The sequence below is a fragment of the Propithecus coquereli genome, unplaced genomic scaffold (genome assembly GCF_000956105.1).
Source record: "Propithecus coquereli isolate 6110/MARCELLA unplaced genomic scaffold, Pcoq_1.0 Scaffold54, whole genome shotgun sequence".
Taxonomy (NCBI): Eukaryota; Metazoa; Chordata; class Mammalia; order Primates; family Indriidae; genus Propithecus; species Propithecus coquereli.
Window position 1 is genome coordinate 1887156 of NW_012151285.1, and position 23033 is coordinate 1910188.

The window sequence follows — 23033 nt, forward strand, 5'->3', positions numbered from 1 at the left end:
TGTTTAAGAAGTCTACAGTAGTGTACAGTAACGTCCTGGGCCTTCACGTCCACTCACCACTCACTGACTCACCCAGAGCAACTTCCAGTCCTGCAAGCTCTATTCATTGTAAGTACCCTATACAGGTGCACCATTTTTTGTCTTTTATATATTTTTACTGTACCTTTTCTGTTTAGTTATGTTTAGATACACAAATACTTACCATTGTCAACAGTGCTCAGAACAGTAACATGCTGTATAGGTTTGTAGCCCAGGAGGATTGGACTACACCATGTAGCCTTGGTGTGTAATAGGCCATACCATCCAGGTTTGTGTAAGTGCACTTTATGATGATCACACAACGATGAAATTGTCTGACAACTCATTTCTCAGAACATGCTCCTGTCATTAAATGATGCATGACTGCATTTTGGCTCTCTTAAAAAAGACAGGTGCTCTTCTCTCTATCCATATCCAATCACTTTTACAGTGGGAGATCTTTTTGAAGTTTCAGGCCAACATACTAACATATTTTGCTTCTGGACCTTACCTTTGCTACTTCTACCCTTGTCATTTTACTGCAAATCTGTCTCTTGGCTCAGGTGTCTGAGGCTGACCAGGTGCAATTTGAATCTTCTGTGATTAGAAATGGGAGTCCAATTTCACCAGTGAAACATTCTGCTGGAATCAGAACTCAAACCAATGCTGAACAGCCAGAATATAAGAACTGAGAGCAATGTACTCACATTACTGAATGGAAGCCAGATGCTATTTTTTTTTTTATTAACTGTAAGAAAATGCTACACAGGATGCTTTTAGTTCCAAAATTTGGTCCTGGGTGGGCTGATCTCAAATTCAATCAAAGAAAATAAGAGAAAAGAGGCAAATGTGTATGAGATAGAAATTCTTGGAGGGCTTGGGATCTTCTGCTTTGATTTGGAATTTAAATTTCACTGAAATTTTGACAATTTCAGTGGGCAAACAGGCATGCTAACGTTTGCTCATAGGAGTACAAATTGCACAACTTCTATAAAGAGCAATTTAGAATCAGCAAAATCACAAATGCATATATATTGGGATCCAGCAATTCCAATTCTAGTTCATGCTACAGATGTCACAATTTTCCAAAGCTTTTCATTGTAGCACTGCTTATTATAGTAAGTTTGGAGATAACCTAAATATCCATTTTTATAGGGCTGGTTAAATAAATTATGGTAAATTTCAACAATGGATCGCTACTCAGCTGGGTAAAACAAAATGTACATATGTGGACCTATCTCTAATTTATGTTAGGCTACAAATGCACTGTTTACACATTTATCCACCATCTGTGTAAAAAGGAGAATTCGTTAAAATATGCATATTTATTCGCTTTTATGTTCATAGAATATCTCCGGAGGATCATGAGAAACTGTTAACATTGCCGCCGAGGAGGTGAACTGGAAAACTTCTGATCATGGGTGGACTTTTTTCACAATACTGAATACCTTTTAAATTTTGAAACACGAAAATAAATTCACATATATATGTAAGCACCGGAAGGAAAAACTCCAAGTTCGGTGATGAAAACGGGAATGCACGTTGAATTCAACCTCGGAGGCAATCACCCCATAAGGTCTTGCCAGTTAAGACTGTCCCTTTCTGACGGAAGACTGAAAACCGTCACAACCATCCCAATACCAACTCAATTTTCCTTCCGTTTGTTTCTGAAATTCACTATGCTTCGCAAAGCACTTAGTCATAGACTTGCTAACAAACTTGGCATTCTTTTTAAGGCATTAAAACACTTTTGCTTTCCTTGTAACGGGGGTGGGGTGGGGTGGGGAGCGTGCCGGGGGGGGGGGCATTACGCCAGGTAACACTTTATCATAACTGAAATTCAATGTCTTTGAAAGAGTTCTGTAGCTATAAAGCTGTAGAAATAGGAAGTATTGCTCGATAGAGTTACTAATAATTACCATTATTAGTAATCATTAATAATGATTTGTATTACTAATCACACCTCAAGTCACAGATGTGACAGGAAAATATTCCATCCCTGGACCACATTTTCCCTCCCCAAACCCGGTTTCTCCTTCTGGCCCCTCCCTCCTCCTCCTCTATTTGCGCGGTCCAGCACTTGGAGGGATGTTTCCTCTCGTTACCGCTCCGCGTAAGCGCGGAAGACGCACTGCAGCAGCACCTTCTGGGGAAGGACAGAGCCCACTCTTTCTTGTCATCTCTATGGTCCTCTTTGTGACCAGCCGAACGACACCGGAGTTCCGTGCCAATACTCCTCCAAGCCCATAGAGGACGCTGCAAAGAGCAGACGTTTTTCGCGAGAGGAATGGGCTGCTCTCCCTCTCTTTTTTTCCTCTCTCTCCAAGGATGGAGAGCGCGTGAGAGCGCAAGCGCATGCGTGCTCGCTTGTGCGCCGTAGCGAGAGGGAAGACACAACCAGGCTAGCGCTCGGGAAAGTGCGCGTGCGCCGTCGCGAGCTTGGCGCTGCCGGGGCCGCCGTGTGGGAGAGCTGGTGTGCGACAGCGGTGCAGGCCGCCGGGATGTTCCGAAAGGCCCGGCGAGTGAACGTGCGCAAGCGGAACGATTCCGAGGAAGAGGAGCGGGAGCGCGATGAAGAGCAGGAACCGCCGCCGTTGTTGCCGCCGGGCACTGGCGAAGAGCAAGGTCCCGGCGGCGGCGACAGGGCCCCCGGGGGGGAGGCGCTGCTGGGCCCGGGACTACCGCCGCCTTCCGCGCTGACCCCGGGTCTCGGGGCTGAGGCAGGGGGCAGCTTCCCCGGCGGCGCGGAGCCCGGCAACGGGCTGAAGCCGCGCAAGAGGCCTCGCGAGAACAAAGAGGTGCCCCGGGCCAGCCTGCTCAGCTTCCAGGACGAGGAGGAAGGTAACCACTGCGTTTCTGGCACCTCTAGACCTTCGCATCCCTACTCCAGACCCCCACCCCAAGTCCTCGCATTCCCTGGACGCCTAGCCCCCGAACCCCGGAAAGGAGCCCCTTGCCACCCGACTGGCTGCGAATCTTTCCCCGCCTCCGGCCTTCTGCTCCGGCAGAGGACGCGTTCCCGCGCTGCCACCAGCCTTAACAACCGCCGCCTCCTCATCGTCTTCCTGTGCATTTTCCACTCCGAGGGGCCGGCGCTCAGATCAGTCATTCTGAATTTTTTAAGTGGAAATTTAGTGTTCCCTGTTCTGCCTCTTTCCTGCCGGGTGTGTTTCAGAGAGAACTTGATTTGGGTCCCCTAACTGCTCTTGGCACGCTCTCTGAGCCCTCTGCAGGTCACTGTGCCCACGCCTCTTGGATGCTCTGTCCAGGCATCCTTGACCGGGAAGGCCGGGTTTGCAAAAAGGAGTACTAGGTCTGGGAACAGAAGTCTGGAGTTGCGGCTTTGATTCCGAGTGACCTTGGGCCAGTCCCTTGCAATCGCCGAGCCTCAGTTTCCCTATAAAAGTAAATGGGCGAGGCGGATGTCCGGCCTTCGCATTGGCTTTAGGAACGGTGAAAAGAGACGGTGTAATAGGAGAGCAAAGCAGTTTCTCCAATCCCTGTGAGATGCCAGGCTGCAGTGGATTTAGATTTCTGATCTTAAATGAGCTTTAAATCTTTTTACTTCCCGAATAGTTGAGTGTGTGTAACACAATTAATTCTGTGTTATGACAAAAGAAATTAAGGGTTTTGAAAATCTTACTTCCACCTTGATTCAAGATGTTTCCAGCAAGGTAGGCAGTTTGTCTTTGGCCTTTCTGTTATTTTTTATTTAGTTTGAAAGGAGTACAGGCAGATTTTTGTTTTTGAGAAGCATGGGCTATTTTCGTAAAGTGTTTTGCACTTGGTTTTTTAAATTTTCAAATCTAAGAGGATGAATATATCACCAAAACTTATTTTTGAAAAGTGATTTGCTCTCAGTTTAGTTTTGAAATAACTGTCAGCTTGCGGTGTATGTAGAATTACTAAGACTTGACAGCACTTCTTGATTGTGGGTATTTTTAGATTCCTTAATAACTTGGTGATTTGATTTTTCAGAAACATTCTGAATGACTTTTTCTCCTGAAGTAGGTGATTTAAAGAAAACAATAAGAAATGGAAAATTCTGTGAAGTGACATGTTACTTTTTAAAAATGTCTCAAAATCTTATTGCTCTAGATTAATTTATTAAGTTGACTTTAGTTTTTGAGAGTCTATGACAGATGTGAAATGACTTCAAATTATGTAATGATTTCAGTACATGAGTACATATTTAGAAGAATTTATCTCAGTGGTCTATAAGATCATGTGAAAAAGGTAAAATAATTTCTGAAAATAGTTCATTTAATTTCTTTTTCAAGAAAATGAAGAAGTTTTCAAAGTGAAGAAATCAAGTTATAGCAAAAAGATAGTAAAATTGCTCAAGAAAGAATATAAAGAAGATCTTGAAAAATCGAAGATTAAGACAGAACTCAATTCATCAGCTGACAGTAAGTATCAGAGTAATGGGATTCTTTTGAAATACAGAATGAAAGTTCTTTGTTGTGTGTCTTCTGAACTCATTCAGGTGACCCTGTCTTTGTCAAGGGCTCACATTGAGTAGCAATACAGTTGTTACTACATTCTAACATAACTGCTTTTTAAATGCATTTTTAAAAAGACAGAACCATTGCTGCTGCTGGAACGTTTCTGCTGCAACAACTAAATCCTCTCCCAGTTTTCCTGCTAGTGTACAGACTGCTGTTGAACATAGTCTGTACATGTCACCCTAAGATGCAAATTTATTTCTGTTCGAAGGAGTGTTGTACGAATTCCTATACTTGTATTTTATAGAGACAGGTTTTCAATTTCTTTGGTGGTATTTTCACAGAATTTAATTCTTAGAGAACTTTTAGGAATGCTGTAAGTTTAATATTGAGAATACCCCCACTCAGCAGCTCTATCTAATACATGGATGAAGGCTCTTCAATATGAGGTAGTTATATTGTACAGACATCTCTGATGTCTCTCAAAACCTAAGTTTAAAAACTTCTAAGCAGTTATTTTTGTCTTTAGGAGAGTGGATCCATTATAATATTCTCTGATCTGAGTTATTCTCATGGAAATGACTTAGGGAAGTCCTTTTATTTTATGACATTAAAGATAAAATTATTGTTTTTCCATTAGCTTCTTACAGGCTCAATGTGAAAAAGTATGGCATTATATCTCAAATTTACAATCTAGTTGCGGAGACAACATCACATAAATGTGTAATAGGACTCAGTGTTTGGCAAAATGTCCAATGAGTGGTCTAATGGATAAGTACGCTTTTTTTTCAGAGGAGGGAGGACTGCTTTATAGAAAAATTGGGACTTGAAGCTGCGTCTTTGATAATTAAAATCCCAAAAGATACAAGAGGGAAAGTATAGAGGTATGATCAAGGATTAAAAAGACTAAAGCTGTTTTGGAAAAGAGCAAGTACACCTGGTAGGTCAAAGTAGATGATTTGTGAAAGAAATAGTTAGAGGTTTAGTATGAAAGACACGCTGTTGACAGATTGTGAAGGATGTTCAGTATTCAGTAAGGGATTTAGAGTTGCTATGTTCAGTGGCTTGCCAAGATGGTGACATGATAAATGCCTTTTGAAACTTTAACCTGGTATTAACATGCAGCATGGGTTGGCATGAGGAAAGATTGGAGGCCTAAAGCAGTTTAAACTCAAAGGCCAGCTTTGATCCATTAATAGCAGGTTTAAAAAGGTCTCAGTTGAGCAAGACAGGCTTTTCCTGACTCAGTGGGAAATTGTGTATAGGTTAAAAATGTTTGCTGTTGGTGTGGGGGAAGAAATGGTAAGAAAGGATTATTTGAGAAACATTCCAAGGGAAGAACTGATTGGCTTGATACATGCTTTTGCTACTGGATTTAAAAGAAATAGTCAAATTTGAGCTTTTGTGCCAGGGTGTCATAGTTCATTTTCTGCTGTTAGAGTACCACAGACTGGGTAATTTATAAACAATAGAAGTTTATTTGGCTCACAGTTCTGGAGGCTGAGAAGTCCAAGAGCATGGTGCAGGCATTTGGTGAGGGCCTTCGTGCTGGGTCATAGCATGGTGGGAGGGCAAGTGAGCGTGTGAAACAGGATATCCTGCCAAATTCATCCTTTTCTCAGGAGCCCACTCCAGTGATAATGGCATTAATCCATTCATGAGGGCAGAGCCCTCATGGCCTAACCACCCTTTAAAGGCCCCACCTATTAATACTGTTACAATAGCAATTAAATTTCAACGTGACTTTTGGAGGGGACACCATAGCACAGGGTGACTGAGATTAATTATCTATTATGTACAGAAATAAGAAAGATGGGTGAGAAGAAGAATATTTTAGGGGAACTGATTATTTTGGAGTCTAGGAAACTGCCTCATTTTTCCTAGAACTTTGAGAACCAACTATTTATGATAAAATAGTACAAGAAAGTTCAGGAAAAGTGAGAACTGAGAAAGGCCTATTGGCATAGTGGCCATGTACTGTTAAGTTTAGAAATTGAAGCAAGTATGAGGTTTATGAGGCCATCCTCTGTGACCTCTTCCAACCTTCCACCCTCATATAATTGTGATATTCCACTCACTAGATAACCAAATTTATGTCCTCTCCAAAGGCGGAGCCTCTGTATTATAGATTGTCATTATTACTGAAATGTCTTTTGTTAATCAAATCACAATCCTTTCTACCTGCAACCCTCCTTAGCTTAGGCAGAGATGAATTAACTTCAAACAAGAGCAGTATTGACTTGAAAAACCCATTTTTATGATATTCCTAAGGTAATGAGTTCACTCATTAACGTGAATTTGAGTGGACATAGCTAGTGAACAGTTAGAGATTTAGGTATGGTGCTTATTGAGGGGATAATGAAAAGTAAATGGAATTGCTGAGAGAGCAATATAAAGGAAAAGTTACTGAGGACCAAAGACTTCTACTTTGTAACAAACTTATATAGAGAGGAGAAGGTACAAAAGATACCAAAGATGCAATAGAGTCAGAAAGGCTAAAGAATAGAAAGGAGGAAGGTTTCAAGAAGATGATGGCCAGATGTGTGTTGTATAAACACACATGGTACATGACTCTACGGCTATACCACCCCGAACGCACCTGATCTCATCTGAAATAGTACAAGAAAGGTCAGGAAAAATGAGGACCAAGGAATGGTTATCTGCAGGGTTGCTAGGCTTTTCTCTGGAGCAGACATCTGACTGGAGGAAATGGTCCATGGCCAGACTCTGTTGCCCACAGGGCTGTTTGGAAGAAGGAATACATTTTGCTAAATTGCTTGACAATACCACATATGTGCATTAGCTGTGAAATCTAAGGCCATTTGCTAGGGGTGAGGCATGAAAGTTGGTGAGGAAGTGGAAGGTAGCAGGTCCAAACTGCTTCTTTGGGAAGTTTGACAGAAAGAAGTGGAGGACAGTAGCTAGAGGGACCAATGGCATCAAGTAGAAGTTCTCTTTTGATGAAGAGAAGCCTTTGTCTCTTTGTAGACAGAAGAGGAAGAGGAGAGAGGGAGCCTGACCAGGTTTAAGGTGAAGCGGATAGCAATAGAACAAGTGTCTTGAAGTAGTAGTAAAGGAAATTGAAGGCAGAAGGGAAGCCTTGAAAAAGGTGGTTTAGCATCTCTATAGACATGCCTGGAAGGATAACATGACCATTCACAAACACTAACCTACCACCTTGCTTTGGCCTTATATTTGCTCAATTGCAAGTACTTGTGAACTTAATGAAACATTGACTCTTTAAAAATCTGCAGAAATCAAAGCAATCACTGCGGCAACAAAAATAAATAAATGGGATCTGATCAAATTAAAAAGCTTTTGCACGGCCAAGGAAACTATCATTAGAGCGAATAGACAGCCTACAGAATGGGAGAAAATATTTGCTCTCTACACATCTGATAAAGGGCTGATAACTAGAATCTATCTAGAACTCAAAAAAATCAACAAGAAAAAATCAAACAACCCCATCAACAAATGGGCAAAGGAAATGAACAGAAACTTTTCAAAACAAGACAGAATAATGGCTAGCAAACATATAAAAAAATGCTCAACATCTCTAATCATTAGAGAAATGCAAATCAAAAGCACAATGAGATATCACCTAACCCCAGTGAGATTGGCCTCTATAAAAAAATCCCAAAATAACAAATGCTGGCAAGGATGTGGAGAGACAGGAACACTCTTACACTGCTGGTGGGACTGCAAATTAGTGCAACCTTTGTGGAAAAGAATTTGGAGATACCTTGAAGAGCTAAAAATAGAAATACTATTCGATCCAGCAATAGCACTATTAGGCATCTACCCAAAAGAGCAAAAAACATTCTATGATAAAGACATCTGCACCCGAATGTTTATGGCAGCACAATTCATTATTGCAAGGATGTGGAAACAACCCAAGTGCCCGTCATTCATGAGTGGATTATTAAAATTTGGTATATGTGTACAATGGAATATTATTCAATCATAAGAAATGACAGTGATCCAGCACCTCTTATACTTTCCTGGATTAAACTTAAGCCCATTATCCAAAGTGAGGCACCATAAGATCGGAAGAATGGGCTCCACTTGTACTCGCCATCAAATTGGTACTAACTGATCAACACTAGGGTGCTCATGTGGCAGTAATATCCTCCAGGGATTAGGGGGATGGAGGGGGGTAAACCCACAACTAAAGGACACGGGGAGCATTGTAGGGGGGAAGGGCATGCCTCTAACCCTCACTTGGGTGAGACAAAGACATAAAGTATAACCATAATGTTTGTACCCTCATAATACCCTGAAATAATAAAAAAAAAAAATCTGCAGAAATCATTCATTATTTGAGCATATCTGATATAGTACACCTTTTGCAGTTCTATTTTCAGCCTATTAAGAAGCCACTGATTTAGTGTGAGTTTAGAGCGGAAGGAAATAGGTAGTATTTCACTTCATTTAATCATACATCTGATAAAGTGAGTTTGAAAATCTCATAACTTTAGAATGCGCTTAAGAAAGAAATCTGTGGCTAACATGATAAGATAGTAAATGAAAAAAGCCTAGAACAGAATGACCTAAATCTTGATAAAGTTAAAAAGAGGGAGGGACATTGTCTCTGAGACTTATTTAAAGGAGTAAAACATGGTTTGAGAAGATGGGAGAACTTTAGAAGCAGTTTTCGGGAAGGGAACATGCTAAGGAAACAACAGTAGAATATCTCATATTTAGAATAAACTCTTGCTTTACTCATTTCATTATATTCATTGTGCCTGTTGTGAGCATTACCAGGTTCAGTGCTTTAAGGTGAAACACTTTGATTTTCTTGATTTTTGCCTTGGATGGAGGCCGTAATAGGACTTAACTTAGTTATAAGTTATATAAACCAAGAGCAGGTTATTATTATAAAGATGTAGTGGTGCCTCCTGGACCCCAATGGCAGGAAAGCACTCTTGAAACGGGCCTCAGGATTGTACTAGAACTGGGAATTAGAGAGCTCTCTTCTCTGTTCAGGTGGCAGAATGTGGCCACTCCACAGCTCCCTTCCTGGTTTACGTATGGTTGTTCTTAGTGTCACATAGTCTGTAACTTGTCTTTGTCCTCATTCCAGATTCCCAGAAAAAGAATCAGGTTATCTCTGCTTCAGTTAGAAGTCCACACTGAAAAATTGAGTCATGGCAGTAGGGTCAAGCTTGCACAGTGTAAATGTGACTATTGGGGTCTCACCTCTTGGATGATGGGTGACAAATGGTTATAAGCCAAGAAGATATCCCATATAAGTGGACATTACTGAGAAACTTATGTGGTCCATAAATGTATTATACTTTGTTCTTAACAGAAACTTGCCTTGAATGGGCTTAGGGTTTAATGAAATACATATAAAATGAAGTAATGCTTTTAAAAAAGGTCTGAGCTGTGGGAATTTAGAGGAAGAAACAATTGATTTTGATAAATTACTAAAATTTTGATAAAATTAACTGAGGTAGGATTGAACAGCGGGCCTCAAATACATGCTTGTGTCCTCTATATTGTTTTTACCTAATGTCTGTTATGCTATTTCATATTCATCAGTGTTTTAAGTTTTTTATAAGCAGTTAAAATAATTCAAGCTTTAGTGGATTAAGCCCATAATTGAATAAAAAGTGCCTATTATAAATTTTATTTTTATTGATCTTTTCAAAAATTTAGATGAACAACCTTTGGACAAAACAGGGCATGTTAAGGATATAAGTCAAGAAGATGGTGTTATCATCGGTGAACATGGTGAAGATGAAATGGACATGGAAAGTGAAAAGGAGGATGAAAAGCCAAAGGCTGGTGGAGCTTTTTCAAATGCTTTATCTTCTTTGAATGTTCTCCGTCCAGGTATGTACTTGCAAATATTTATCACAACTGAACTAAGCCCTCAAGAATGGGCCATCTTTAAAGATGAATATTAAGGAAGGAGTTAGCTAAATGGTATTTCTTACACTGACATTTCTGTTTCAAGCCAGGGTATTTCCATTTGCAAATGTAGAAAATGGGAAAGTTAGAAGTTACCCAACTTTCCCAAGTTTATTCACAATTTTTTTATTAAAATAAATGGGTCTTCAAGTAAATGGGTAAGTAGTCCTAAATTCTTTTTTTTATGTATTTCAAATTAAGACTTCAACTTCTTTCAGAACTGCTACTAAAAGCAAAACTAATGGTTGTTAGTTTTATGTCCATATTTTTCTTCCTTTTTACTTTTTTATCAGAGATAGTTTCCAGATCTATCTACTGGCTGATCAGCTTTTGAATAAGTAAGTGCTTAGTAGCCAAATTTAAATTATGAAGAGGTACCATTTAACTCATAAAATTTTAATGTTTGTAAAATTTAAAAATGCCTACTCTAGGCTGGGAAAGTTGTGCTAAATTTTATACATATCTCACTAGTGGCAGTCTAATTGCTACAGTCCTTATTGGAAGCTATTTGGCAATATGAATCAATAGATTTCAAAATGTTCTTACCCTTGACCGTGTCTCTCCATTTCTAGAAATTTATCCCAGGGAAATTATGTTTTTATTGCAACATTATTTGCAATGATCAAAATTTAGGAAAAATGTCTGGCAGGAGGGGAAAGGCTTAGTAAATTACAGTACCTTTACTTGATGAGATATTATGTAGCTATTAAAGTAACAGTTACGCAAGTAGCAAGGCATTAATTTTTACTGTAGCCAAAAGGTCAATTGATTTGATTGCACAGTAGATTACGCTGTAACTGTTCAGGAAATATTGTTAAGACATTAAAAATTAAATTTATGTGAAACAATAACATGGAGAAAAGCTTATTATGGTTTAATATGAAGAATAAGCACAAAATTATATATACAGTATGATTACAGGAGAATTGAAAACAATGTCTGCAAGAGAAGTGTGCTATAAATCAGATAGTGCATTTAGGGTTTTGAGATCGTGGGTACCATTTTTGTTATTTTTATTTGTTTTCCAGTTTAGTAATATGATTTCATTACTTTTATTTCTTCAAAAATGAAAAAAAAATTATAGTTAAAATAAAACTGCTTTGGTAAGTTTTCCGTTCTTCCCCTGTCCCTCTCTTTCCCATATATATTGCCACTGTATATTCTTTTTAGTTTCCTTAGTGAGTTTTAGCTTCCATTTAAACTGAATTAAAAATAAATCAATTGGACTGCAGGCACAGTTTGGGAAGGGGGTGCCAGCAGCTGTGACCAGGCTATCTTGGATTATTTTACCCTTCATATTTTCAAGAAATAGAAACTTCATATCTCTACTACTGACATATTTTATAATTCTTACCATTTGTTTCCAGGAGAAATTCCAGATGCAGCTTTTATACATGCTGCAAGGAAAAAGCGTCAGATGGCCCGGGAATTGGGAGATTTCACTCCTCATGATAATGAGCCTGGTAAAGGCCGCCTTGTTAGGGAAGATGAGAACGATGCCAGCGATGATGAAGATGATGATGAGAAACGCCGTATAGTTTTTTCTGTGAAAGAAAAGTCACAAAGACAAAAAATCGCTGAGGAAATAGGTAATGTGATTTATTTGAATAGTAAGCACATTGACCCATTGCATTGCTATTAAATGTGATTTGATATTATAGTCAAAAAGTATTTATACTTAATTAACTGTTTTATGTTAGAGGACTGTTCTTGCTTGGGTGCAAGTGTCTTACTGGAATTTTTTGAAAACTATAGCATGATTGTGGTAACTAACATTTATTGAACACTTCTTGTGTGGCTAGTATTGTGCTAAGCACTTTACATGCATAAATTTACATAATTCAATATTGTTACGTGGCATTAGGTTTTTTTCTTCCCTTTGAGTTGATGTCAAGCTTACAGAGATTAAGAAACCTACCTAACATTTTAACTATTACATTAATACTGCCTTTAGCCTCAAGGGATGCTATGTTTAAACAGACAAAGTCAGGAGTATCAATGAGAGAGGCGATCATAATAGACATTTTAGTAAGATTGAGTTAATAACAATAGTTTTGCTCAATTCTTGGGAAATATCAGGAGAGCATCTCTTCCTTCCCTGCTTTTTGAGTGTTATTTACTTTCCTTTGTTGCTCATGGCCGCAGGTATTGAAGGGAGTGATGACGATGCTTTAGTAACTGGAGAACAAGATGAAGAGCTCAGCCGATGGGAACAGGAGCAGATAAGAAAAGGAATTAATATCCCTCAGGTAAGAAGTGAAGAATTCAACTTCAAAAATTAAAAAGTAGATTGAAAAGCCTTTTTGTTTCTTTTCTTATAAGTAAAATCATATTCCATATTGAATCTTCATCGTTCATTCACTAACATAATCAAGAAAATCACATGAAGTTATGTATTCATAGGCTTTTGTTCTTTTATTTTTTTTCTATATCAGAGAATTCTGTATATCCACAGGCTTTTAGAAGAAACTGTATTATATTTTGCCTTTTGTGGTCAGAATGATGGAAGAATTTCTAGTTTCTTAGATCAGTGTTTCTCACAGTGGTCCTTCAACCAGCAGTATCACTGTCATCTGGGTGTACATTAGAAATGCACAAGTGCTCGCCCCTGCCCCAGACCAACAGAGTTAGATACTCTAGCGGGGTGGGCCCAAGCAATCTGTGTTTAACGAGCCTTCTAGTTGATTTTGTTGTACACTAAAGTTTGAGAACCACTGCTTTAGATAGACTTTTTCTTTCCTGTATAGCTTATTTTCTCGGACTTTAAAAATTTTGATCAAGATGGATTTCTAATAATGCAGAAACTTACTGAAATAGGTGAAAAATATCTTCCCAGGTAGTTAAAATAATTTGTTTTATAGAATTAAGTAATACAGTGGGGAAAATTGCATAAATGAGTATTTTGAAGCAGAATTTGCATGCATTTAGGTGGTGTTAAGAAAATAATATAATAAGGAAAGTCTTAGACTGGATGTCAGGAGTCTTAGATTGTGATCTCTGGCTGCTCATTTATTCCGTGACTGTGGGTAAGACATTTATCTGATTCCATTGATAAGAAGTGGCCTTGGATTATTTTTAATGTCCCTACCAACTCTAAACTTCTCTGATAATTTGTTTTTCTGGAAATTATTTTTAAATAAATACAGTGATTCCATCAAGAGATAGGACATTCATCCAATGCTACTCTTATCTGATTTTTAAAAATACTGCAATTATTTATTTTAATTACATGCTGTTAGGGAAATGGATATAATTTTTGCTGTTAGGTGGTTTTTTTTTTTTTTAATTCTAAAGGCGTATTATTCTTTTCAAAGGTTTAGCTTCTAATTTTCATATATATCCCATTTCTTTTCTAGGTTCAAGCAAGTCAGCCTGCTGAAGTGAATATGTACTACCAGAACACTTACCAGACAATGCCTTATGGTTCATCCTATGGCATTCCTTATAGTTATACGGCCTATGGATCATCAGATGCCAAATCTCAAAAAACAGATAATACAGTCCCTTTCAAAACTCCCAGTAATGAGATGACTCCCGTTACTATTGATTTGGTAAAGAAACAGCTTAAAGACAGGTAGGGCAGATCAACTTCTTAAAGACCTGTCCTCTAGCTTTCTGTTCCCTCAGGCAACTTGTAGTCTGGGGTAGCAGATGCAGAACATCGGCAAGGAAGATTCACTGGCCCATCTTCAAAAGCTAAACAGAAGATGACTTCATACTTTGTTCTGCTACCTTCTTGGATTACTTCCGTGGAAGCCTCGAAAAATTATAAAAAATGCCACTCCATGATCTTGTTGAAGACAGTTCTAAGTTTGTACCTCTTGGACTCTGAAAAAGTGTAGTCAAGCTATGGGGGAAAAAGCAAAACAGTGAGATTTTGGTTAGCTCCCAAATAACTTTATACGAAGTCTGTAAACAGCCTATTTTTTTTTTTTGGTTTTTTTGTTTTTTTTTTTGAGAAAAAAAGCAGTACACGTGAAAAGATACCATTCCAAGTATTTTTATGTTCTAATAGCGGAACTAAATGCATTATTATAATATTGCAAGAGTCCTGACAGCATAGACTTTTGGATGTAAATGTGTTATATTTATCCTTTTGTGTTCTTAAGGTTGGACTCCATGAAAGAATTGCACAAAACAAATCGACAGCAGCATGAGAAACATCTGCAAAGCCGAGCGGACTCTACCAGGGCTATCGAAAGATTAGAAGGGTCTTCTGGGGGTATTGGTGAACGGTATAAATTTTTGCAAGAAATGCGAGGGTATGTCCAAGACTTGCTTGAGTGTTTCAGTGAAAAGGTAAGAATGTAAAAATATTAATCTCTTTGAATAAGGCAAAATTAGGGAGATCTAGATGGCCTTGTGTAGAATATTCTGTAATTATCAGGAAATATCCACAGAATTCAACTTCAGAAGTGATGAAACTCATGCTTCTTTTTCTTCACTTCATTAGTGGCATGATCTCTTGGGAGCATTATAGTGCCTTTGTTGAAAACAGAAAAAAAGATAATACCTCAAAGCACATTTAAATAAGGCTTTGGCGAGTCTTATCTCAATATAATGCTAGATTATTAACCTGTGCTGAATTATTAGACTTTAAGGGACTCATTCTGATGGAATTTTCTTTTTTATGGTTTAGGTCTAAACTTAGTTTTAAACTGTCTCTACAAGTTATTCTAAATATGAATAAAGTTGCAAAATTTTATTAGTTTTTTTTTACTCTCAATGGTTGCCATTGCTGCTAGTAGTTTTCATCTTAAGTAAGCCTATGCTTTATTCATTCCAGAAACCATTCATTGTACATAATTTTTTTTAAGGTCTCATTTCTTCCAAGTTCTTTTTTTTCAGTATGATAGTTGGCACAATGTTTTGCATTCTATTATACCATTTATTGTTTGCATTTTTTAAAGCTAGGTTCACACAGCTAATTTCTCAAGTGACCTCCTAATTGATTTTTCTTTAAAATAAAGGTATTGTTTGATGTTGGTTTATAACCAACATTAGTGGACTTTGTAGCCTTATCTTTAAAAAAAAAATTAAAATCATGGTCTTTAAATGTCCCATCTCTGAACTTTGGATTGAAAGGAACATTTCCCCTTATCATAATGGCTGTGCAGATTAGTATAGAATTTATAAGCCTGTAGTGTGGTTAAATGAGTATTTTAACTTTTTTGTTTTAAATCTCTTTTGTTTACTTCAATACCCTAAAACCAAAGGCTGGCAAAAGAACGTTGCCAGACTGTGTCTTCCTGATGGGTCTTAATGGTTCCAGTGAATCTGTGGTCACATCCAGCATGAGACAGCATTCGCCATGTCCTCTCTGTAGGATTTATCATGTTTTATCCCTATTACGTGGTTTCTGGAGAAGCAAATGTCATCTGGGTTACGATATCCCATCTGGCAGATCAGTTGCTTAGGTTGGGGAAGAAACATAGACTTGACTGTATTCCTCTGTGCAGGGGGCTGGAGTCAAGATTGGAAGTGGAACCTAAGTGTCAGAGCTGACAGTCCTTCCTACTGGTAAAGCCCTTCTGAGCCCAGTGGGCACTGTGGGAGCCGGTCTCATAACCTTTGTGACTAGAGAAAGGATCTTTTTCTTAAACTATGTTTTGTAAGTTAGGTTTTCCCTGGGGAACTTTTTGAAGTATTTGGCCTTTGATTTGGAACTTAACTTGAGTAAACTAAGACACTTGTAATTGCAAACACAGTTAACTCTAAAAAAATCTGACAGTAATATGATCAGCTAGATCATACCATTCTTGAATTAAAAAGAATAGTAGGATACCTATTTTTTATAGTTTTTAATTGCTGAATTATTAGTGTACTTCATCTCCTTGATTATCCTGTCCTAGAGAAGTTACTTCAGGTTGTGCTAATGTGGCTGTAGTCACTTAGATGTTTTTGGAGCAGATCTTAAACCTTACATATTTTACAGTGATGATATTTTCATTAAAAGAGAGATAGATATACCCTCTTTTAAAGATGAGTATTTTATTTCATTCTGACATCTTCATATGCCTTCAGTTTTATTAAGAATGCTACTGAGTTGATAATATCGTAAATTGTCATCTTGGAAATATTTAGAAACAATTGGATAGATGTGAATATTCAGTTTAGTTATTATACTATAAAAATATTATTTCAGGCTGGGCGTGGTGGCTCACGCCTGTAATCCTAGCACTCTGGGAGGCCGAGGTGGGCGGATTATTTGAGCTCAGGAGTTCGAAACCAGCCTGAGCAAGAGCGAGACCCCGTCTCTACCAAAAATAGAAAGAAATTAATCGGACGACTAAAAATATATAGAAAAAAATTAGCCGGGCATGGTGGCGCACGTCTGTAGTCCCAGCTACTCGGGAGGCTGAGGCAGTAGGATCACTTGAGCCCAGGAGTTTGAGGTTGCTGTGAGCTAGGCTGACGCCACGGCACTCACTCTAGCCCAGGCAAAGAGTGAGACTCTGTCTCAAAAAAAAAAAATTATTTCAGGGTAAGACCATAAAAAGATAAAGATTCCTTGTTTTTTCCTTTTTCCTTATAAGAGTTTAAGTGGTTTTTGAACTTAGGTTTTAAATTATTTGTAAATCATTTTAACTTTGCATTGTTTTATTTCCCTATAATCATCTTTCTTGTGTTCTTTGCCTTAAATTTGATCCTAAAATAGTAATAATCAATAACAGTCTTGAGTTTGGAGAGGGTAAAGAAATTGTCACAGTGTAGACTCTTGAAATAAATCAGTATTGTTAAGAAACTTGAATGAGAGCTGAAAATGTGGTTTAGAGCTTTTATTCTCAATAAAGTTTTTCTTTGAGCTTTGTTAAAGGCATTCCAGTTCCTAAACAGAAAAACTACATTGTCAGAATCTTAACTGTAAATTGGAAAATGAAATTCTGTGTGATGCCAGCTCAGATATGTAGCTCTTACAGAAGAGAAAGGTTAACAATTTCCAGGACTAAAAGAATGCTTGCTAGGTACATTTGTCTTTAGTCCTGGAATTTTTTTTTTTTTAATGAGGGGGTGGAAAAGTGTAAGTCACAATGATATGGCAGTAATTACTAAAGGGAAATCAGATTATAGTAAATTTTAATGATAGAGTCCCTGGACTCAGTTGTCAAGGATAATCATTGCAGATTTGGGGACATTGTTGCCCATGCTGTGGCACATGACTCCATCAGTTTGACCTTTCTGTGAACATTTGCTACTTTCGCAATGGAATCATGCAAGTATATAAAATTGCTTTTATTACAGACATCTTTGTATTCCACCTGCCTTTTTTTATTTTCCATTTGCAGTCTGTTCAGTTCAGGAAGCTGCTATAACACTTGGTGCCAGTGTTCCCAAACTCTAAATAATGTGTTTTCCATTTGCACTAACCACCAGGAAACTAGAATTTCTGGTTTCCTCAGGTATGTGTAGTGGTCATTAGTGTTTTGTGAAAGTTTCATAGCATTTGGTTATAACATAAGGTACTTATAAAGAGAACATTTTCTGTTTGTTTGATTTTTTTCTTAAAGTTAGGTCTCATGTTCTATGAACTTTTATATTCTATGTAAATCAAGTAAATGCTTTAGCTATGGATATTAATCTGAAAAAAATTTCTTGACTTTGTAAGCTGATAATCCATGTGAAGAATTTTATTACAAAATATGGAAAAATTTAAACATTTGATAGGAAGGGAAGAACTTTCTCAGTTTGAGATATATTGATTTCTGACAGGTTAGTGATAGCTAAACATTTTATTTGCCCTATAAATCATTTCGATTATGTTTAAAATGTGTAATAAAGCTGCAAAATAGTTTAACATATTACCGTAAGATACTTGGTACATGTGAATGGCAGAGCAATTTAAATGTCCAAAATTGGGCAGTTAGCAGACTCTCGTTCTTACCTATTCAGAGCCGTTGCAATGCAAATTATACTGCTGGAAAATTAAAAATAGACATTTAAAAGACTTCTGAGTACTTAAATATTCTTTAAAGAAAAAGCATTAAAATTTTTGACATTTCTTTACTTGTTCTATTAATATTGAAATGTTACCTTTCTTAACCAAACTTTTGCTCCAATAACTCGGCACTGGACATTATTGGATTAGAAGAACTCATGTTTCCTAAGCATTGTAAAACCGAATTGATATTTATGTGCTGTTGGGAATTCATGAATATTCTGTCCATAGAGAGGGTACTTTTTCAGAAATCCGGAAATAGAATGGAACCCTCAAGTAAGTAAGCAGCTGAGGAGTTTGGTGTTACGGAGTGTGTTGTATTTTTACAGGTGCCACTGATTAATGAACTTGAATCAGCAATACATCAGCTGTACAAACAGCGAGCTTCCCGCCTTGTCCAAAGACGACAAGATGATATTAAAGATGAATCTTCGGAGTTTTCAAGCCATTCAAGTCAGTCCATCTTGAAGGTTTTTATTATTCATTAAACAACCTTGTTTACTTAGTGCAGCCTAATTGAAAATTAGAGATCTCAGAGCGTTTTTTGTTTTTTTTTTTTTTAAGAAACAAGTTTTCTTGCTCTTGTGTTAGGTAGATCTAAAAATTATTACAGAATGTCCTTGAATCGTGTTTAAGAAAATACAGCTTCACAGAGGAGCTCAAAATACGTGCGATAATATTCTATCAATCTTATTCTTCTTTGGGCATATTTTTTCATTCTCCTGTAGAGTATAGAACGTTATCGGTATTTTATATTAAAACGACTATCTGTTTGGCCCTAATTGATTTTTTTTGATTTCCATTTTGATCCTGTTCACAACACCAGTACACACGCTGTTGATCACAGTGAAAGATTTTGAGTTTAGGGACTGGGAAAGTTTGTGGGGAGGAGGATGGGAGCTGTATTATATAACAAAATGACACAACTCCAAGATTAGGGGAGTTTGAGCTTCATCTTTTGGATAAAGCAAACTTTTTGTATTTTCTTTTTAAATGTTCCTTTTTCTAGTTTCCCTTATATACTGGGTTTTTTAGTAAGTCAGTTGATGCCTACAATTCTGGAAATTTTGTGTAAAAATGTATAAATTGAATTTCTGTTATTTTCCTTGTTACATGAGTTATGGAAAACCAAAAGTAACTGGAAACCTCTTTTTAAATAGTTTAGCTGAGAAATTCCATTTTTTCCCATTTCCCTTCATATTCTTGAGTACCCTAATAGGAATTTTCCTGGTGTGGCTTCTTTTGTCATCTCTTTGTTCCCATGTCACTAGTTCTCAAATGGAGGAGTACATCACAGTTACCTGATATTCATTTAAAATGCAGATTTCCTGGTCCTAGCCCTAGAGATTCTTACCTAGGTCTTTGGTGTCCAGAAACCTGCATGTAAAACAACGACTTCAGGTGATTGAAGTGCAAAGGACCCTCAAGCAGTGCCTTGCCATACAAGGTGTCCTCCAAGTCAGAGAGACATTGGATCTCTGAGAAAGCATCCTCTTGTATGTCAGATGGATTTTAGAGAAGCATAAAGAGATGGTAATATGGCCCTCAGAGTTGAGGCAGACTCAGCTGTGAGCGATATAAATGGCTTTGACCTTCTGTTTTTACCATACAAGTTTAAATCGAATTACTAACATTGGGCACCTGAATGACTCATGCATCCCTCCCAGATCACTTTTGATCCAGACAGAACCAGATTTCTGGGGCAGAATACAGGTAATCATCAAACTACGAAAGGAAGTCATTTTCTTTTAAATTAGATGGTTTGTGTGAACTGTCCATTTCATCAAATACCTTTCCCACCTACAATCTGTTATTCAGACTATGGAGCTATTTACTTACATGGAATTTGAAGGAAGAGTTGAATGATACCTGTTAATTAGACTGAAAGTTGGAAATTGAAAGATAATGGGAAAGTGAAAAATACTATTCTAGAGGTAGTATATATTAATTGCCAGAGATTTGAGGAGAATTGCTGAGACACTGAAGAATCAATTCATTTTCCGATCTTTTTTTTTAAAGAAGCAAAGAATAGCCTGAAAGTTATGTGTTTAGGTTTGTAAGCACTTGTCCAGAATTACTGTGTATAATTCTTACAGAAATGAAGGAGGTTATCACTTGAGTCATCTACACTCACGTATCTCCCCTAATACACATTTTATGAAACCTATAAATAAGCAATGTTTAAGTATTTATTATAGTAATGAGTAGTCTTTAAAATATTTTTTTAATGAAAGATACCTCTAAAAGAGTCAGGAATTATTTCTGTAGTTTGGGATATTTTAGCTAATTTATCTACTTCATCAAGGGTGCGTAGTGAACTCATAGTTGAGGTGGGGCTAGGGCATCTTTCTTGTTTACTGTAGTAATCTTTCATTGTAAATTAGTGAACTCTGGAACACATCTCCTTCCTAATATCAGAGCTATTTTGAATGAATGAAAAACTCTTTTAAAAAAAGTCAACTTTTAAAAATAATAGACTATGATAGCTAGGATACTCTGAAGTGTAAGAACTGATTTTTTTAATTTTTTTAATCAACAGACATGCTAGCCAGCATGTCTTAAATGGATGTCTTTTATCTTGCATGAGAACCTCCTTTCCCTCAGTCTCTTGGGTTGTTTATTTCCCATTACTATTCTGTACTTTCAAGAATATCTTCATAGTGTGGAACTAAAATGTAGAAATGAAGGAAGTATAGCAGACAGATGATTCCACCATCCTTTCTACCCTAGACGAGATTAGAGGAGTCTTTTCTGATGAAAGAGAATGGAGAAAAGACCCTGAGACACTAACATCTGGGAGTCCCCAGTGAAAGAAATGGCTCTCCTACCCAGTGATCTGATGGAGATGCTTCTTTTAGACAACTCCCACCTATACACACAGAGCTTCCAAACTTGCTTTTATATGTGAACAGGCAGTTAACAGTCATCATAAAGACCAACACAAGTAATAGAACCAAAGGACTGAGGAAAAAGACAATGCTGACGGCAGCAAAAAGCTTTAAAACACAATTGAAATGTTTTAAAGATAATAAAAGGTATCTTAATACCAGTATAGAATGCTATAGAAGAGGAATATTGTAAGAATAAGAACCAACTCTTGGAAACTAAAAATATGGTAACTGAACTATAAATTTAAATAGAAGAATTAGAATCTAAAGCTAGAAAATTACCCTAGAAAGTTGTTTTTTCTTAAAAAAAAAAGGCCAAGTGTGCTATGAAAGAGTAGTGTTTGAGAATGTGTAAGTTGGTCCTATTCAGATAGTTTTCAATCTATACTTTTGCCTTGTTCTAAAAATGATGATAAGAGAGTAAATTTCTACAAAGCAAAATTAAAATGAAATAGAATAAATTATTAAACTCTTGCAACAAAGCTGTTTTCTTATGTTTTCCTACCTATGTTTCTTTGCTGTCATTTCATATCATTCAACATGTGATGCTTAAGTTCTCCCTTGAAAATGTAATCTATTATTTTTCCCTATGCACAGGTAATTTTTATTTTTAATGTATTTGGTCATCATGATAGCATAAACTAATCTTGTTACTTAGACATAAAAATAGTGAGTAAGCCCCGTTGCATTTGTGTAGGGTTGCTGGACTCTTAAAAAAGAAATCAATTCTTGAACTTTTCTACTTCTTTTCATGGGAATGCAGAATAACACTGAGATTTGTTCTAACTAAAAACCTACCCAGTTTACTAGTTATTGCAGAATCCTGCTGTTGAGATTAGCAGGCAGTCTATTATAATGGCTTATTCTGTGCAAACTCTTTCCTCGAGATTGTTGAAGGAAGGCTTTTAATTTTAACCATTGCTGTTTTACAGATAAAGCTCTGATGGCACCAAATCTTGATTCCTTTGGACGAGATCGGGCACTGTATCAAGAACATGCAAAACGCCGGATTGCAGAGCGGGAGGCCAGGAGGTAATTCTAGAAGTGCTCTGTTTGGGAAATGCTTGGTTTGTTTGGGAAGGGAGGAATCTTCTTTATGTGATTTGGAAACTTCATGTTTGTTATTTAGGACTCGTCGTAGACAAGCCAGAGAGCAAACTGGTAAGATGGCAGATCACCTTGAAGGCCTTTCCAGTGATGACGAAGAAACTTCTACAGATATTACTAATTTCAATCTGGAAAAAGGTTAGACATTTATTTGGAAATGAAACTCATTGTCAGTTTGGTTTCTACTTGGGTGTGGTTTTTACAATGAAATGGTTTGGATCTTTGTGGCCTCTACATTAGAACCAAACACTTTTTTTTAATTGCAAAAACTTGTACCCATTTTTATTAGTGAATATCATGATGAATTCTCAAAATAGGGATAACACCTTGTCATAGGGTTTACTTAGTGCTTGCATAATAAATGATGTTATTCTTTAGAATAGTAGAGTTTTAAGTGACCAAAATATGTGTCAGATCCTGAGGGTAGCTCTAACTTCAGCCTATTTGGGCTGGAAAGGTAAAGCTTGGTAGTAGACCTGAAAAAAACTCCTGAGTTATTGAATCATGAATCATTTGAACCTAGAGGAATAGTTAGTATTATGTGTGAGGCATTTCCAGAAGAATCTCCAAATAAAAGTCTTCATTTCCCACCATTGGCTATAATTATTTGTAATTATATTGGCTGTAAACCATTTGGAACTTAGTTGGAGAATCTTCTTTTTCTCCCACTTTTTTTATGGTAAAAATTCCTAAACATACAGAAAAACTTGAGGAATAGCACAG

The 23033-nt window shown here is 37.2% G+C and overlaps 1 protein-coding gene across 1 annotated transcript in view; it reads left to right on the plus strand.

Annotated features, from left to right (window-relative positions):
- Positions 1-2352: 2352 nt before the first annotated feature.
- PAXBP1 (PAX3 and PAX7 binding protein 1) overlaps positions 2353-23033 on the plus strand; it is a 32806-nt gene continuing 12125 nt past the window's right edge. The window contains exons 1-10 of the mRNA XM_012657410.1: positions 2353-2859; positions 4299-4427; positions 10125-10301; positions 11747-11968; positions 12525-12628; positions 13736-13953; positions 14489-14678; positions 18645-18768; positions 22136-22235; positions 22333-22448. Of these exons, the coding sequence (XP_012512864.1) occupies positions 2520-2859; positions 4299-4427; positions 10125-10301; positions 11747-11968; positions 12525-12628; positions 13736-13953; positions 14489-14678; positions 18645-18768; positions 22136-22235; positions 22333-22448 (1720 nt within the window). The 5' untranslated portion in view covers positions 2353-2519. The remainder of the gene's footprint in view (positions 2860-4298; positions 4428-10124; positions 10302-11746; positions 11969-12524; positions 12629-13735; positions 13954-14488; positions 14679-18644; positions 18769-22135; positions 22236-22332; positions 22449-23033) is intronic.